This window comes from Numenius arquata, chromosome 7, assembly GCF_964106895.1.
Source record: "Numenius arquata chromosome 7, bNumArq3.hap1.1, whole genome shotgun sequence".
Lineage (NCBI taxonomy): Eukaryota > Metazoa > Chordata > Aves > Charadriiformes > Scolopacidae > Numenius > Numenius arquata.
The window spans coordinates 886,668-905,770 of NC_133582.1; the positions used below are offsets into that span (position 1 = coordinate 886,668).

General features: G+C 46.8%; 1 protein-coding gene across 1 annotated transcript in view; it reads left to right on the plus strand.

The window, feature by feature from the left end:
• Nucleotides 1–19,103, plus strand: part of CD109 (CD109 molecule) — a 66,140-nt gene that overhangs the window by 6,553 nt on the left and 40,484 nt on the right. Inside the window, exons 3-7 of the mRNA XM_074150576.1 lie at nucleotides 9,279–9,307; nucleotides 12,119–12,349; nucleotides 13,121–13,246; nucleotides 18,344–18,383; nucleotides 19,011–19,095. Of these exons, the coding sequence (XP_074006677.1) occupies nucleotides 9,279–9,307; nucleotides 12,119–12,349; nucleotides 13,121–13,246; nucleotides 18,344–18,383; nucleotides 19,011–19,095 (511 nt within the window). The remainder of the gene's footprint in view (nucleotides 1–9,278; nucleotides 9,308–12,118; nucleotides 12,350–13,120; nucleotides 13,247–18,343; nucleotides 18,384–19,010; nucleotides 19,096–19,103) is intronic.

The window sequence follows — 19,103 nt, forward strand, 5'->3', positions numbered from 1 at the left end:
GAAGAATCTCAGGAGAGATGGGAGGAACTGGAGTGAAGTGTCCGGAGAAGTGTGCTGTGCGCCTGGTTATATATATATATATATATAAAAGGTAGCTTTGAAGAGAAAGGGGTGGGAGCTAACAGTGGGTCTGCAGATGGGTCTCAGGTGATGTCCTTAGTGGTGTCTAATTAGAAAGAGACCCACGCTGATGTGTTGGGGGTTTATAAGCACCCACAGAGGCAGGAGGCAGTTGGGGAATTCAGGGGTCTCCAGTCATACACAGGTGAATTCTCTTCTCACGAGACTCTTGCGACTCTCTGCACTGGTGGCGTTGGTGGGTCCCGTGCTCTGCTACCCCTGACTTGTGAAGGCAGAGCTGAGGTTGGGGTTACAGAGCCTGAGGAGCACGTGGCAAGAAGTGATGATGGTCACCGAGATTCACTGCCGGCCAAAAATATATGTGTGTAGAAAACATGTGACGGACCCTTTCTCCCCCAGTTCTCCAGCTCCCTGGAGCTGTGAGGTCCAGGTGCTTATTTTGTATGGTTTGGGAATTATATTACCTTTATTTACCAATGAAGGAAGTTCCTGGTAATATTTTTATATACCTAAATTAATTTGTGATCTGGGAAAAGCTTTGTGGCTTTGCCGTCACAGACTCCGAGTGCGTTCCAGAAAATAGAAGAAAACCACTATGCAAACAAACCTTCTTTTTTCACTCCCTCTAAGAGAAAACTTAAATAGTTCCTGAATGTTTTATTTGCAGTGAAGGAGCTGGAGAGGTGACTTGACTTTGGAATTTTTGCTCCAGTGGCAGCAACTGATGCGATGAAGGTGACATTAATACCGCCCAATCTCTGGCACAGACAGGCTGAGCCACATGTTGTCCCAGTATGATTTCCTGATGTTTAAAGTTGGAATAAAAACTGCAGCTGCTTTAAATTGCAGTGATCGTGGCTTTGTCTGTGTTTATTTCATGGACATCAGAATGGATAATAACAATGGCCAAGAGTGCCTTGAAAGCAGGATGTGGAGATGCCTGGGAGTTTGTGTGTTTGGGTATGGCCACCAAGGGAAAACGGGGTGAGTGACATGAATTTCCCAATTTCCCATTTAGTTGAGTAAAAGGCTTAAGTCTGAGATTATTCTGAACAGTCTGCAGAGTTTCATAGAGCAGTTCTGACGTCAAGAAAGTTTTCTCTGTAGAGAAGGCGGCTCTACAGAGAAAGAAGACGACTCTTCTCAAGAAAGTTTACACCTGTCTTACAGCCAACAGCTGCACATGTGTAGTCTCGGGGGCAGAGCTCTTTGGGTATGGTGGGCAGCCATAATGTCATGTGCGTGACGAAAAGTCCGTGGATGGCTCCTAGACCCTGGTCTTGGGGAAGGCTGACAAGAGCCTGTGCTTGTGTTTAAGCTAGTGTTTAAGCGCCGGGGACAGCAGTTGCTGGACACTGTCAGAAGGTCTCTGGTTAAAGAGATGATTTGGTTTTAGAAATGTGAAGCCATTTTCTGGCGTCACTCTTCACATAAGACGGTGAAGTCTTGTAAGGAGCGGCTGAGGGAGCTGGGGGTGTTCAGCCTGGAGAAAAGGAGGCTGAGGGCAGACCTTCTCGCTCTCTACAACTCCCTGAAAGGAGGGTGTAGCCGGGGGGGGTCGGTCTCTTCTCCCAAGTCACAGGCGATGGGACAAGAGGAAACGGCCTCAGGTTGCTCCAGGGGAGGTTCAGATTGGATATTAGGAAAAGTGTTTACACTGAAAGGGTTCTTAAGCCTTGGAATGGGCTGCCCAGGGAAGTGGTTGAGGCACCATCCCTGGAGGTATTTAAAAGATGGGTAGGCATAGTGCTTAGAGACATGGTTTAGTGATGGTTTTTATTGGAATTAGGTGGATGGTTGGACTTGATGATCTTAAAGGTCCTTTCCAACCTAGACAACTCTATGATTCTATGATTTTGTTTTCCTCCCCAGTGTTGCAGGGTCTCAGATAAATCACCAGGAGTTTGCAGTGCTGTGTTCTCGGCTGCTCTCCGAGCACTCAGGTGATGGTGGCGATAGCAGCAGAACCCCTACAGTTGGGTGTTTTACCTCAGAAGACTGAGTGGAGAATTAAATGTCTGGATTATGACCTAGGTCTAAAAGGAAAATAGAAGGGCCGGTCTGCAGGAAGGTTGGTGTTGGCTTGTGGAAGGTACTGTGGATGTGGCAGGTCAGGGGAAGGGGCACCCGGCATCGGCAGCGTGTGTCTGGGGGTGGGAGATGGTGGTTCCCTCAGGGGTGGAGCCGGCAGTGCTGACAGGAGAAGAAAGGCTAAAACAGGGACACTCAAGGAGGTGCCGCCACTCCTCTGCCACGTGGAGCAGACATACAGCAGGAATGCCATGGTGAGGGCAGAGGGGAGGAAGGACAGCTCTCCTCCTCTTCATGCCCTCCATAAATCTGTGTCTGGTCTGTCCTGGCCAGGAGTCTTCTGTTTGTGCCTTCTATGGTCGGGTTTCTACCGCTCTCCTGATTGTGGGGTAAAAGCAGACTGGGGAAACCCTTTGGATTTAGATGGAAAAGGGTTGGGGTTTTTTTGGTCATGAATTGTCCTGGTTGTTAGGAAAATATCCCTGCCCTCTGCATTGCAGACTGAAGCTAGAACCTGCTAGCGACTGCAGATTTGGGTAAAACATGGCTTTAATCACAAAAACATCTTTGCATGTTGCCTTTCTCCTGTCCTCTAAAGTTGTGGTGCCCTGGCTATTGGCCACTCCCTTCTTTTTTTTCTTTTTAAAAACCACAAAATGGTATATGTTTCAGATAGGATGAAAACTCTGGAAGGACGTTGAAGAACAATATTTTTTAATTTCTCTGATGCTAAAATGAGTTTTTCAAATAGACTCCGTGGTAGAAAATAACTCCATTTACCGCTGCAGAGATTATGCTTTTCTGTAAACATTTTCTAAGCACGGATATGCGAGCGGGGCTGCCAGAAGAAAGACGTGGCATCTTTTTAGTGAGTCAATCCAAAGGGATTCCAGCTATATTTTCCTGTTCTCACAGAGGACTAAGAAGGAGCGAGAATGTCGGTGGAAATGGTTAAGCGAGGAGTTTGCAGCGATACCTGTCACATGAGAGAGAGTATGGAGTCAAGACCCGAGTTTGTGTCAATGCATTAGAGACCGGAGCGCTGCTGTCCTGACTTACACTGGCACAAGCTCTGGGTCCCTGTGCCAAGCCGTACAGTCATTTTTCTGGAACCTCTGTCCTTTTTCGGGAGTGGAAGCTGAGACATTTAGGTCTGGTCCTTGTGGTGGGTGGTGTCAGCTCAGGAAGGGGCAGCCTCCGTTCCTGGGTTTGAGTCAGGCCCACGCAACGGGAGGAATGTCAGATGCCATCGTTTGTGCAGCTTTCCAGAAGTCTAAAAAAAGATGCGTGTATTTGGCTCCGTAGAGTTTTCTTCCTATTTGCTTTGCTGATAACAAAACTCCAACAAATGGCATGGTGGCAACGTATGTTTAAACGAGGACTTAGTTTCCCAGTGCTGTCCCTACCACGTTGCCTTCGGTTCCTCTTCTGCTGGGCTGTCCTCAATGCCAAGGACTGAGGAAAAGGAGGCAGGACAATGTGGCGTCTGTTTCCACAGTATTTCCATACATTTCCTCAATGGAGTATTTATTGAATGAATACAGTATGAGCTTCAGGAATTCTGTGAGAGAAATGATTTTGTGAGCGATGAGGAAGGACGTTTTTTCTTGAAGGATCACGTCACTTCTGCGGGGAGTTTTTTTGGGTGTTTGTTTTTTAACTTTCCTCAAGATGAGTCTAGAATGGTCCACTGGCTTTTCCCTGCCTCCCCCTGCAGCCCGGGCACGGCTCCCGGTGGGGAGGTGGCTTTAGCTGATCCCTGGTGGCCCTGGGGACCCCAGTCCTTGCCCTCTGTGGCCCATGGCAACCGCACGGGTTCCTCTGCGGCTGCCCAGAGGGGATGTGATGAGTCAGGGGGAGGCCTTTTGTGGTCTGTGATGCCTTCTGCAGGGGGTGTAGCAGCTCCAGGCTCCTTTCCAAACCCCCTGCTGCTGCCGGGAGACAGTTACCTGTAATATTTAATAACTGAAGGGCTCCCTTGCGGGGATGTGCCGAAGGAGGGTGACAAAGGTTGCCGTTTCTGGGGACGGCGGACTCAACTGAGGCCACGTGTAAATCGTGTGGAAGTGTGACACACCACACATGAGTAAAATTTTCCGAGCAGTGCCACTGGCTGGCTGTTGGGCACCGGTTAACCCTTCATAAACCTGAGACTGCTGTAGGATTAAATATAACTATAATACAATCAAGTTATAGAAAAGTATTATTAAAGTATAAATATAATCAAGTGGATGGAAAAACATGGTGGATTTCAGCAATTTGGCATCAAGGAAATATTTTGCCTGTGGCTCTGGCTCAAGCCCATGGGAAGCCACCCCTGGGCGTAGCTGAGCAGAGCTCCAGGGGATTGATCGCGGCTTGGTAGTCTCTGAGAACATGGGAAAGGCTTGCAACAGCGGGGAAATTCACTGCAACGCCAAAGAGTTTTGGTTCTGCCCAGGCTGCTCGGCTCCTAACAAAATAATTATGTAGTGACATGAACTGGAAGATGATTACCTCATGCCCCAGAGCCTCTTTGATGAGTTTGGCTGGCTGGGAATGAGACGGCGCTCTGGGCTTTGTCAGGGCAGCCGGGGAGGCTGCAGCTCCCGAACGCCGCTCCGGAAGGGAAAGGCTTTCCATGTTTCGCTCGAAGTGACTGTGATTTAAATCTCCCTCCTCCCCAGCTGCTTCCCCCTCTGCATCACGGCTACGTTTGGCGCAGACCCCATGTCAGGCCTGGGAACATGGCAGAAAAGCGGTATTTCTGCCTTAAGGTGGGGCGTAGGTTGGTGTGTGTGCGTTGGCCCGGGTGAAGATGGAAACAGAAACCCCATGGTGTGAATATGGGATTTTTGCTTGGTGACTCCCAACGTGCTGAGGTCGCTGCCGCAGCCAGTGCTATAATTAGCAGTGTTGGGCAGATTAAAGCTGCTGTGGCAATACTTACCATGTGCATATGCACCCAGGCGCGTGTGGCAAACAAAAGTTCCTGTTCCTTGTTAATAACCAATTATCAGCAGTGACAAAGGTGTTGGGTTTGTTTTTCTGATGGCACAGAGGCAGGGGTTGTGGTCACACAGACCCCAGCTTTAGCACTGCTTTATTTCACAGGAGGGTGGGAACTAGAGAAGGGTTAGGCTTTTGGAATACTCGAAAGAAACTTCAGGAGGCAGCTTTATACAGAGTCACAGAATTGCCTCGGTTGGAAGGGACCTTTCGGATCATCTCTGTTGTTGCTCATTGCCCTCCACCCAGCCTCCCCTACCAGTGAAATATCATCAGCCCTTAAAAAAATTCTTCCCGGTTAGCAGTAAGTCCATCTCTCCTGAGTTAGGAAGGCAGACGTTTCCTTTAGCTAAAATGATGTCTCTGTGCGATTATTAAGCATAATTAGGTCTCCCTTATTAAGGGGAGACCTTCTCACTCTCTCCAACTCCCTGAAAGGAGAGTGTAGCCGGGGGGGTCGGTCTCTTCTCCCAAGTCACAGGTGATGGGACAAGAGGGAACGGCCTCAAGTTGCTCCAGGGCAGGTTTAGGATGGATATTGGGGAAAATGTTTACACAGAAAGGGTTCTTAAGCCTTGGAATGGGCTGCCCAGGGAAGGGGTTGAGGCACCATCCCTGGAGGGATTCAAAAGCCGGGTTGACATAGAGCTTAGAGACCTTGGTTAGTGATGGTTTTTATCAGAGTTAGGTTGATGGTTGGACTGGATAATCTTAAAGGTCCCTTCCAACCCAGACAGTTCTATGATTCTATTTGGGGATGGAGCTGTTTGGGCAGGTGTTGGGAATGAATGTATCGATGAGTGGAAAGGGGTTTGCGTTGCCTGCCAGTGGGGTACCCTGCGGGGCTGTGTTCTGGGGGCTGTCCTGCATCCCTGTGTGCCGGGTGTGGGGCTCCCGTGGGGCAGGGTGCCCTCTCCGCTGGGTGCTGGGAAAAGAACCGTGTATTTTCCCTCAGACTCCTGGCTGGAAAACCCCGAAAGGCGGTGGGGCTGCACAGAGTCCGTGACTGCCTGGGCTGCTGCTGGAGCGAAGAGGAGAGAGGGACGACAGGAGAAAAACATAGTGGTTTTAACGGTAGCGTAAACATGTTGTGGCAAGAGCTGTGTTGCTCAGAGCCCAAGGCCACATGTCCCCGTTAGGCTGCTGAAGAGCAGAATGAAGGACTGGAGTGTGCTACCCACAGGCTTCGTCTGTGGGATGTGAGTCATCTGCTTTAACTCGGGTTATAATTTGAGTGGATGGGGTTTGTCCTTCAGTGCTCCGGCAGCAGCCGGGACAACGGGCATTCAGCCCATCCAGACCTCCTCCTCTCTGCCACTGTCCCAGGGAAGAATTTATTATGTTCAAGGGTAGCCTCGGCTGCAGTGACCATGAGATGATAGAATTCAAGATTCATAAGGCAGCAAGGAGGGTGCGCAGCAAGCTGGCTACCCTGGACTTCAAAAGAGCAGACTTTGATCTCCTGAGAGATCTGATTGGTAAGGTAGCGTGGGAAAAAGAACTGGAAGGGAGAGGGGCCCAAAAAAGCTGGGTGGTATTTAAGGATTGCCTCCTCCAAGCTCAGGAGAGGTGCATCCCAAAAAAGAAGAAATCGGGCAAAATAGCCAGTAGGCCGGCGTGGATGAACAAGGAACTGCTGGACAAACTCAGGACCAAAAAGGAGGCCTATAGAGGGTGGAAGCAGGGAAAGGTAGACTGGGAAGAATACAGAGAAGCTGTCCGAGTCACCAGAAACCTGATCAGGCAAGCGAAAGCCCAGGCAGAACTAAATCTAGCCAGGGATGTGAAAAATAACAAGAAGAACTTCTATAGATATATCAGGGATAAAAATAAGACGAGGGAAGCTGTGGGTCCCCTCCGGAAGGAAACGGGAGACCTGGTCACCCAGGATGTGGATAAGGCTGAGCTACTGAATGACTTCTTTGCCTCAGTCTTCACTGGCAAGGGCCCTAACCACACTGCCCAAGTCACGGAGGGCAAGAACAGGGGCTCTGGGAATGAAGAAGCACCCACAGTACAAGAAGACGAGGTTCGAGACCTCTTAAAGAACCTGAAGGTGCATAAGTCCATGGGACCTGATGAAATCCATCCACGGGTCCTGAGAGAACTGGCGGACGAAGTTGCTAAGCCCCTCTCCATCATATTTGAGAAATCGTGGCAGTCTGGTGAAGTTCCCACTGACTGGAAAAAAGGGAACATAACTCCAATATTCAAAAAAGGAAACAAAGAAGACCCGGGAAACTACAGGCCTGTCAGTCTCACCTCTGTGCCTGGCAAGATCATGGAGCAGATCCTCCTGAAATCCTTGCTAAGGCACATGGAGAATAAAGAGGTGATTGGAGACAGCCAACATGGCTTCACCAAGGGCAAATCGTGCCTGACAAATTTGGTGGCCTTTTACAATACTGCCACAGACTTGGTAGACAAGGGCAGAGCGACTGACGTCATTTACCTGGACTTATGCAAAGCATTTGACACTGTCCCGCACGACATCCTGGTCTCAAAATTGGAAACTCATGGATTCGATGGATGGACCACTCGGTGGATAGGGAACTGGCTGGATGGCCGCATCCAAAGGGTTACAATCAATGGCTCAATGTCCAGGTGGCGGCCAGTAACGAGTGGTGTTCCGCAGGGGTCGGTACTGGGACCAGTACTGTTTAACATCTTTGTCGGTGACATGGACAGTGGGATAGAGTGCACCCTCAGCAAGTTTGCTGATGACACCAAGCTCGGTGGCGCAGTTGACACGCTGGAGGGAAGGGATGCCATCCAGAGGGACCTAGACAGGCTGGAGAGGTGGGCTCGTGCAAATTGCATGAAGTTCAACCAAGCCAAGTGCAGGGTCCTGCACCTGGGACGTGGCAACCCCAGGCACAAATACAAGTTGGGTGGAGAATGGCTGGAGAGCAGCCCCGAGGAGAAGGACTTGGGAGTGCTTATGGATGAGAAGCTCAACATGAGCAGGCAGTGTGCACTGGCAGCCCAGAGAGCCAACCGTGTCCTGGGCTGCATCAGGAGAAGTGTGGCCAGCAGGTCTCGCGAGGTGATTCTGCCCCTCTACTCTGCGCTCGTGAGACCCCTCCTGGAGTACTGTGTCCAGCTTTGGAGTCCTCAACACAGAAAGGACATGGACCTGTTGGAACGGGTCCAGCGGAGGGCCACGAGGATGATCAGAGGGATGGAGCACCTCTCCTATGAAGACAGACTGAGAGAGCTGGGGTTGTTCAGCCTGGAGAAGAGAAGGCTCCGGGGAGACCTTATAACAGCCTATCAATACCTGAAGGGAGCCTACAGAAGAGCTGAAGAGGGACTCTTTGTCAGGAAGAGTGGTGACAGGACAAGGGGCAATGGTTTTAAATTGGAAGAGAAGAGATTTAGATTAGATATAAGGAAGAAATTCTTTACAGTGAGGGTGGTGAGGCACTGGAACAGGTTGCCCAGGGAAGTTGTGGATGCCCCATCCCTGGAAGTGTTCAAGGCCAGGCTGGATGGGGCTTTAAGCAACCTGCTCTAGTGAGAGGTGTCCCTGCCCATGGCAGGGGGGTTGGAACTAGATGATCTTTAAGGTCCTTTCCAACTCTAGCCATTCTATGATTCTATGATTCTATTCTATGATTATTGACTTTGAAAATTAACATTTATTGGAGTTCAAAGGTTCAAGTTATTGCTTCATCTTGGATTGCTTTTATGTCCAGGATCAAGAAGGATATAAATTAAATGAATTAATTAAATTTTGTTTTGCTTACTCCATGAAGCAAATGAGTAAAAGATTGGTATAAACCTATTACTTTTTAAGAGATATAAAAAGGTCTAACTGCACGGGATCAGCAGAGGAAAATATGAGTTAATACGAGCCAGCAGTGAGCCCTGGCAACCGAGAGGGCAGCCCGCGTCCTGGGGGGCACCAAGCACATCTAACCAGCCAGGCAAAAGCGGTGATTATCTGCTGTAATTAGCGCCGGTGCGGCCTCACCCTGAGCAGGGGGAGCAGCTCTGGGCCCCGCAATTCCAGAAGGACGAGCAGCTCTGGGCCCTGCAATTCCAGAAGGACGTCAAGGTCCTTGAATGCACCCAGAGGAGGGCAACCAAGCTGTTTGTTAAACCTGCTAGTGTTGATGTCTGGGTAAGTTTTTATAAGCTTTCTGAGAGTGTGGTATTTCTTCTTTTTTCTTCAGATTCCTTTGGGACTCTTGTTCTTCCAGCAGTAAGTACTCCTTTCCTTTCCTCTTTGCTCAGGAAATGGTGAATCTCAGTAACTTTTCATCAGTGGGTGTCGATGAGACGATGTGTCGTTGAGATGATGCGTTTTGTGGGTGACTCTAGCTATTCCCACACGCCCAGAGGAGCGTGTTCACTGACCCACAAGCCAAGGAGTTTTCAGACCAAGTGCTCCTCAGCTTGTGACAAGTGACTGGGGGATTTGGGAGCTGACTCCCAGCACGGCACAAACCATCATAAAACCTGAACACGGAACTTGGCTTTGTGGGTTTTCTGAAGGGCTGATACCTACGGCTCTAGTCCAGACCCACCATGGGGGCTAATTAGAGCTGAAAGAATTCTGCAAAGCAATAATTGAGAAATGTTAAAATCAACATGTATTTATACACAGGCCTTGGAAATGCACATTCAGTGAAAGTACATAAGCGAGCTAGTTAAAAAAAAGTGTAATATTGAATTGTGTGTTGAGTATGAATCCCGGATGTTCATCCGGAAAACCCAATCTAAAGAATTCTGCATTTGTGTCAGGAAAAAAGTTTTACCAAAGTATTTATTTTTTTAAACATCTGTTAGGCTGAATATCCCTAAATCCAGTGGGTTTAAATTCTCATCTCAAGTAAACTGTGTCTCTGGTGAAATAATCTGGAAACGTTTGATAGATGGATAATGAATAGCAATGAGCAGCTCAGCATTACGGAGACTGGGTTGGAATGTGTCTGTATGAACTGTAAATTAACAACCATAGAAAATTCAGTTTTAAATAAAAAAAATGCAGGGAGCACCCCATGCTATCTGTCATTATTTGTCACAGGAAAAGATACAGAAAAAAATGTGAGGTCTCTAAATGGCATTTACAGACTTATAAAGAAGATATCAAAGACAACCCTTGCAAATCTGTTAGAATAACGCTGTAAGAGCACAATTCACCGCTATAGTGAGACAAAACAAGCCTATTTTCCCCCCATTTTGATTTTGAATATTTATAATCTTTCTTGGACTCCTTGTAGGGAATCTTGTCTGCTTTTTAGGGAATACACCTTCTTTAATAAATGGTAATATTTGTAAAATTAATTTTGAGGTAATATTTGACAGATGCAGTAAGGAAGGCTGTTCCTCCTATTTAATACATTCCAGAATACTTGGCCTGGAAGTTGGAGGGTGTTGAAATATGTGAATCATATGTTCTTGGCAACATGTACACAAAAACCTGCAGCTGAAGAAAATGCAGAATCCATTTCAGCGTGGAGCTTTGCACCTAAAATCTTGTTACATAAGTGCAGATTTTAAAGGGGGAACTCTTCTTTCTGTGCCATCCTACGCCTGCTCGTGGGTGAAAAAGAGAGCCTCTTTATTTTTCCCTTTCCTGTTGGTTTTTTTTGTGTTTTGTTTTAATTTTCCTGGCTTGATTTTAAAAACAGAAATTCAACAGAGAGGGATGAAATTGTAGCTGATTCCTCTTTGTAGGTGAACACACAGAGAAGGAAACGTGTTCGATACAGACATTTGTATCTACCTGGTTTGTCACCCTGCGACATTTTTCCCTGTTTGGGACTTTCCGTCCCAAAGAGCACCCCACCGCGTGCTCTTAAAGGGAGTTTTGCCAACACGGCAGCCCTTCCTTACAGGATGCTCCTGAAGCGCTGTGCCCGGTGAGCTCACAGCTGGAATTCTCATTGCCAGGGCAAGAGCAGCCCTTCGTTTCCGTACGTTATGCTGAAAAATGCAAGTCTGGAGGTTTTGCCCCGGATTTACTGTTGTAAAACCTTTTCCTCCCCCAAAGAGCCACCCCTGAGAGCCTGGTGTCACAGCTGGGTGTCCCTGCCGTCGCTCCTTGTCTTCTGCCCGAGGTGAAGTCCCCCAGTGCTATAGCAGCTCTTCTCTGAGCCTTTCCACCCCTGGGGCTGGGATTCCTCCTGCCTGACTGTAGGAAATGACCTAAATTAGGAGCCCTGGATTTCCCCTGTCCGCTGGAGAGACAGGCACAGAGACCTGGTTATTCAGATCTTACGGGGCCTAAATTTCCTCGCCAGTGATGTCTGGCTGTGTTTGCTGCCAGCGCTGAAGGAGCCTTCAATGTCTACCCTAAACAAGCTAGCCATATAAAATGCCTCTTCCTTTATTCCTTAATATTTTGGGAATCATAGAATCGTAGAATGGTTAGAGTTGGAAGGGACCTTAAGGATCATTGAGGTCCAGTTTTCCTTCCTAGATGAGTTGCAATATATGCTGTAATTATGAATTCATTAAACAGAGACAAAATCAGTGAGGTTTCTATTGAAAAATCAGTAGCCCACCTCATGAGATCTTCATGCTGAATTTGATTTTTCTACCCCATAGGACGTGAAGCTAAAGCTTGTAAACATAAGAGCAAGTTTTTCCTACTGTCCTGCTCATACTGGCTGCATAGAGCTTCTTCAGCTCTTTTTTTTTTCTTTTTTAAATTCATGAAGTTATGAAGTGATGAAGTCGGAAAAGAATTTGCCCCCAAGATCAAACCCCCCAAAATTTCTAAATATCTGTGAAAAGAGAGAGCACAATGTGTGTGTCTGTGAATGGTGTATGAACCCGTAGGTACTGATATCCACCAATATGTTGAAAAGATGCTTCTGCTGACACGTTTCCGGGTAATTGTTGAAATGACACTTTAAAGCCCTGAAATCCTCCTCCTCTTTTTGAGAATTTACATAAGTTGACAAGTTCAGGAATATGTCAGATGGCTATGTCGAATGTTTTTGTAATAATAACATCTTCAATAATATTTTGGATAGTTAACAGAGGGTCACTATTTTCCTTTTAGCTGCCTTTGAACAGCGCTGCTGGGAATTACGAGCTACTGGTAGAAGGCCATGCTGATGGCCGGCGCATCTTCTCCAACCGCACCAGCCTGATGTACATGTCCAAGAGCATCTCCGTCTTCATCCAGACGGACAAATCCATGTATAAACCAGGGCAAGACGTGATGTTCCGGATTGTCACCGTCTACCCTGATCTCAAACCTTACAAAGCATCTCTGAACATATACATCCGAGTAAGTATCCACAGGAACCTAGTTCTACGTTGGAATTCGCCATGTGTTCCAGCTTCATGTGACAACTAAAGGTCACCTGTATTGCTGCCTACACCTTGCTAGCAAGACCGCTGGCGTTAACGTTTGAGCCAGCAATGTGCCCTTGTGGCCAAGAAGGCCAACGGCATCCTGGAGTGCATCAGGAAGAGTGTGACCAGCAGAGTGTGACCCCTCTGCTCTGCCCTGGTGAGACACCATCTGGAGCACTGGGTCCAGTTCTGGGCTCCCAGTTCAAGAGGACAGGGAACTGCTGGAGAGGGTACAGCGGAGGGCTACAAAGACGATGAGGGGCCTGGAGCATCTCTCTGCTGAGGAAAGGCTGAGGGATTTGGGTCCTTTTAGTCTGGAGAAGAGAAGACTGAGGGGGGATCTGATCAACACCTATAAATACTTAAAGGGTGGGTGTCAGGAGGATGGGGCCAGTCTTTTTTCAGTGGTGCCCAGTGACAGGACAAGAGGGAATGGGCACAAACTGGAACAGAGGAAGTTCCATCTCAACATGAGGAGAAACTTCTTTCCTGTGAGGGTGGCAGAGCCCTGGAAGAGGCTGCCCAGAGAGGTGGTGGAGCCTCCATCTCTGGAGACATTCAAACCCGCCTGGACATGTTCCTGTGGGACCTGCTCTGGGTGGACCTGCTGTGGCAGGGGGTTGGACTGGATGATCTCCAGAGGTCCCTTCCAACCCCGTATCATTCTGTGATTCTGTAACGTGCAGCCTGGCTTTCCTCCTAGGACCCTCGGAAGAAGCTGATCCAGCAGTGGCTGATGGAGGAAGGTGATATGGGCGTAGTTTCCAAAAAATTTCAGTTATCCACGAACCCTCCGCTGGGAGACTGGTCCATAGAGGTGGAAGTGAACGTGAGTATTAATGTTGCCAGATCACAGAGAGATTTCATTTCTCCCAATAGATAAGAATAAAATTGTTTGGTGAAGCAAAACCAGAAATAAGCATGAGAAATAAGATGAGAAAATCCATCCCTCATGGCAAACACAAGATATTATGCAAGCTTCACAAGATTTTCAGCAGTATATGGTTTTGTAAGGAGAGATATTAAAAAAAGCATACATATTTTAGCCTAAGGTCAGTGTTTTGATTCTAAAATACAGATGTTATTTAAAAAGTGAGGGTTTTTAATATTAATATAAAAGAAAGATCTTACGCAGTACAAATTTTTTTTGAAGTGAAACACCCTTATGTTTATTTTGTAAGCGAATATAGAGAAATCCATTGTGCCCTGCTGTGCAGCCAGTCACCGTCTCAAGCGGTTTGGAATGAAAGACTATTTACAAATCTCTGCCTAGTTTTAGGGGTGTTTCAGTAATCACAGCGACTGGGGAGTGACTGAGGGAAAAACAGCCCTGCAAAACGGAGAGGATGAGTGGCAAAGCAGAACTGTTGCCTCCCACAGCTGCTGTGAGCTGGTTTGCAGGTTGCTGTTGGCAATCGTTCCGTCAGTCCGGTCCGTGAAGCTCTGCACTCCTCGTGCACCCTGGAGCCCCCTGGGAGAATCACGGGAGGTTTGGCTCTTCAGAACTCTGTGTCTTGGGTTTGTGCAGCCTCCGTTAAACGCCTGCAGTTTGGGAGCTGCGCTTCCCCCTTGGCTGGCAGTGGCTGTTCAGAGGCACGTAGCAAGTAGAAACAGGACCGTGGAGCGTTCTCTAATGAGGGAGGTGATGGGTAGAAAGCAGAAAAGCTCAGGTGATCATGTACGACTCGGGAGTAATGCTTACTGGTACCAGTTATGTGCTGGATAGATTTCTGTAGGCGAGGGTGGTGCTCAAGGGGGTGTCAGGACCGCATTTTTCAAACATGTTCTGCTGGGGGTGTGGACTCCTTACTGTTGTCTTTGGTGGGAAAAACGCTTTAAGTCGTCCCTGTGTGTGGCTGCTCCTTCCCGTGGCTGCTGCTCAGTCCCTTCGCGGTCGCAGGGAAGCAGCTGTGGTGAGGCTGGGACCACCGGATCGATGAGCGTCTCTTGTGTTTTCCTTTGCCCGGCCCAGCCCAGTCGGGGCTGATCTGGTGGAGAGCACAGGCGTGTGGCTCAGGCGTGGGAACCGAGGCCCGGGACAGCGGTGGCCTTTCTCAACAGCTCCCTTGCCAGGAGAAAAAGCGTTTGTGACATTTTGCCGGGGCTTTTCTGCAAAGTCTTGAGTAACCCCTGTGTCAGGAGGATGCTGCTGAAGGAACCGCAGCAGCCGTTCTCGGGATCTGAACAAAGACACCACTCCCTTCTGAAACAAAACCACAAAGAAAAGGAAGAAAATAACTGCAAAATTGAGAGAAAAATGTCTTAGATTAATCTGGGCAAGTGAAACAGCTACAAAAAAACCAGATAAGTGAAAGGTTAGTCGGCCATAGGAGATGGTATTCTGAATTTTAGCCGTCTGGTACCTACTGCAGAAGGTTAATGAGCGTGGAAAATACATGGCAGGGAGGGAATGTCTCTCACGTCATGAGTAAGAGGGAGAAGACAAACAGGGAACATCGTGTTCGCTGTCTCTTCCAGCCCGTGGCTCGAGGGCAGCAGGTGAAGGAGGCAGGGAGCAATTTCAAAGCAATGAAAGCAGCGTCACTGGGCTGCAGAGCACAGCGCTGGTGGGTGCTGGGAAGGCTGAGAGGTCGCCCTTGGGAACAGGTAAACTTGGGCAGGACAGAAAAGAGGTTCTTTTTTTCATTGGCAGAGGAAATGGTGAATATTTAAGGAACGCTGCATTTAATAAGTGGAAGAAAATGGAACTAGAAGATAGGTATCAATACAGATGAAAGCCTGAACTCTTGCGTATCTGTAGGAAATCTAAAGATCCCAAGGAGGACTTGATAGTTAGTAGAAGCATGGAAGAGTTTTTAAGTTTGCTAGGAACAAAGGAAAATCCAGCGGTGGCGGAGCCCAGTAACATGAGGAAACAGTAATGTCATTGGATTAATGAAACCTGCAAGAAACCTTGCAGAATAAAGGAAAAGAACTTTTCTGATGGGAAACACCTTCCGATTCTCTCGGTTACAAGGGAGCTTAGGCCCTGAAATCCAAGGTTATATGGGATGGGATTCGGTTTGGGGTTTAAGATGAGCGGCTGTCTGTGTGTAGGTGAGGTGGTGAGATTTAGTTGGTGGTCAGTGACAGCTGGTGAGTGACCTGGGTCACTCTGAGTGGAGATGCCTAATTGTTGTCTGGCTATTCCTTGCTGTTCCGCTGTCCGAGGGAAGTACAGGGTTTTTTCTGTGTCATATTTAAAGCTGTGTGGATTCACCGGTCCCTTTCTGATAACAGAGGTCACTGAGAACTCTCACTGAGAGTTTCCAGAGAACACTGGAAACTGAGGGTTTACTGCTAAGGAATACTTAGCATGTGCCTGGCATTTGTAACAGATATGCCTGTCCTTAACTATTATTGCTGGCCCTGGGTCCCTGTGGGATCCCGTGAAGCTGATGGATCTCCTTGGGGCTTTAGAAACATCTTCAGGTGACAGAGCGGGGCTGATCTCCCCATGACTTGGATGTCTTGATGCCACGGCCCGAGCTCTCTAGGGAAACAGCTGTCCTGCCATTCTGCCTCGTGTTTCCCTCTTGTCTTTAAAGAGCGTTTTTAGGTCAGTGGATAGCTTTTCCCTTCCAGTGGTTACGGATCAGCTCCCAAGAGCACCGAGGCTGGATTCCTGGAAGCACTGCTGCTGAATCCTGTTTTAAATCAGGTTCTGGCCGCTCGCTGCTGTTACACGTCCCGCCGTGCTTTGTAAGAAGAGCTCAGGTGTTGGTGCAGCTGTTCCAAGGAAACCCAAGACAGAATAATTACAGCCTGGTTCCCAAGTCTCCACCTGGTATTTTAGTTGGATATCTTATATTTCCTGTTGCGGAGCCTGGTGCTGAAAGACTTTTACTTGCTGAGTTTTCGTAGTGGGCATCTCCAACCTGAAGTTGTTCCTAGTTATGAGGCATCTTATAATCTAATTTACTGAAGTTGTTATTTGGAAATTTATCATCAAATATTGAGGAGTAGTAATGTTTCAGGTGCAACAAGGGCTTTCTAAAATATTTTTGAAGAGTATTATATTCTATTAAAAGCTTTCGCCATAAAGCAACTTCCAAAATCAGCTGGGGTTGATTATACAATGTACACTTTGAATTTTTTAGCTTTTGAAGTTTTTTTACAGTGTATCCACAGTGAATTCTGTGATGTTTTACCGCTAGATCAGCTGCAGATTCCACATTTCATGCCTTGAGTCTGAGGTTATACGAAATGCTAATGAAAGGTTATGATGAAATGCTTCTGTTGGTTCTGTCTGGATAAAAATCCCTTTTCTTTAGCTGCAGCACAGAGATGGAGGCGCATAATAGATGTTTTGCAGTTTAAGAAACACTGATTGAGAGCAAAGCGCTAATAGTCTGGAAGGGTGAGTGTGTCTAAGAAGCAGGAAAAGGCATGGAAACCAAAAACCATACAAGAATAATTGATCAGGGCTGGAAACAAGTGGGATAGACACAGTGTTGTTTTCCTGTCTTAAAAACAAACAAACAAAAGGCAAATCTCTCTTGGGCTGTATATATAACTAACTGCTCGTCTCAAAAGCCACCACTCCTGGAAACTGGTTTAACAACTTCCACTTCAAAATATTTGGACAACATTTGCTGGAGAGACAGCCATGCCCAGAGGAACTGAAACGATGCGGAGCGGTTGAAGTGCTGTTACTTGTCCCATTCCAAACCGGTTTGGCTGAAAAGCCTGTGCCGTTGGGAAATCTGCCTCGGTGTTCAGATCACCGAGATGAGCTACAGGGTCTTTTCCTTTCCCTGCCCTGGGGGGCACGGCTTGCTTTCTGTCATAAAGGGGGTCTTTTATAGAAGGTGCGGCCAAGACCATGACTCTCATGTGAATCTGTTATTGCTCACAGCTCTCTTAGCTTTTAATTTTATTTTTTTTTTTTTTTTTTAACTTCTAAGGTAACATGGAGCAAAATCTCATTTTCAAGGGAGGTGCTTTTTCATCCTGACAGCTGGGGTAACAGTCTGTTAATGGTTTACTTAACAGCAAGGGTGATATATATATGCTTAATGTTGGAAATAGAGGATGTCCAGAGAACCAGGCACGAGATAAAGTCACTACAGGTCATTTCCTAAGGTGCCTGCTGCTACGGTTACCTGATAGCAATGGGACTGGGGACTGCGCATCAGCGCTGCAGCGTTTGGTGTTGGGAGGATTATGATCTGTACAAATGTTGTGAAAATAGCAGATTCTGCCTGTGTCTTTTCAAACTAGGAGTATAAGTAGGGCAATTATTTTGGTGGTCAGTGACTTAATGAAATTAGTGGCAGTCTGGTTTTTACTTCAATAGAAGCCTTTTTAACTAACAAATGAACAAGGCAAGAAGTTACATCCCAGGAATGTCTCTGCTGAGGTAAGTATGCAGTTTAGACTGTAACAAAACTTTAGCTGCCTTTTGAGCAAATGAAGAACCTTAAAATCATATGTGGTTTTGGAATGGTCTTGTTCTTTAGATGGATGCTGTGAGAGCTTCCCTTCCGTATAGAGATACGTGAGTTAATTTTGAGTGAGCTATGGAAGGTACTGCTGGTAGGTGAGCCATGGCTCATCATGATGACTGTGGGTACCTATGCCAGGTAGTTTTATGCTAGATAGCTCTGATATTTGGTTATTTTATACAAAACCAGCCGTATGTAGATGTCTGCAGATCAGAAGCTCCACAAGCTCTTCATTATACTTATCTACAGTCTGCTGCAAGTGAGCTTCTGTGTCCTTCTGTGGTGCAGACACATACTACTGGTTCCTACGAGAGCTCCGTAACAGGAGCTGATAATGGTTGAGCCATGATTTAAAATTACATCATATCTGAAATTGTAATTTAACTTAAATGTGTGTGGGATTTGGCCTGGAAGGTGTGTTAAACTTGCTCATTTAACCACAATCGTATGTATTTTCTCATATGATTTTTTTTCAATAGGGTCAAGTTCATTATCAAAGATTTAAAGTGATGGAATACGGTAAGTGTCACTTAAGGGCGTTTAGTAGTGACCAAGATTGGTAGTTGATTCTCCGTTAATTTAGACAAGCTTCCCTTGACTAGCACAAACCTTCTGAATAATCCCGGAAACTCTAATTTCCATACCTCTTGCTTCTCTGTGTCCTGGAAAAAACATCATCTTATCAGCTGCCCTGTTTATCTTTGGTAGCTTTAGTGACCTACTACTGTAGTGTCTGGATGTCACACGATCTTTAAAATACTTATCTTAAGCCTGTGGGATGCAGTGATTGTCCCTGCTTTTACCGGATCATGCAGGCAATGTCTTCATCCCAAAATATCTGTGTAATGTTTGATCATGGAGCTTGGTGATGATTCTGTAAAGGCTGAATAGACTAAATGGTTTGTATTAGGGCCTTAGGTGCTGTGAGCAGGCTGCTTTTATGATATGTGGTGGTGTCCTTTCAACAAAAACTCTTAGTCTGAGGCATCCATAGAGATGGGTTAAAAGTATATCCTACCTATGTTCCTTAGGGAGCTGTAGCAGTCTGTATCAGATTACATGTTCTACTCATTACTTAAAAGGAAAAGATATTTTTTCTTGTGTGGATTTAATGCTTTCTGTAATTTTTTTTTTTTTTTTTTTCAGTTTTACCAAAATTTGATGTTATGATCACCACACCGTTATACTACTCCTTGAGAGAGGAAGATGTAACTGGTGTTGTCACTGCAAAGTAAGTAA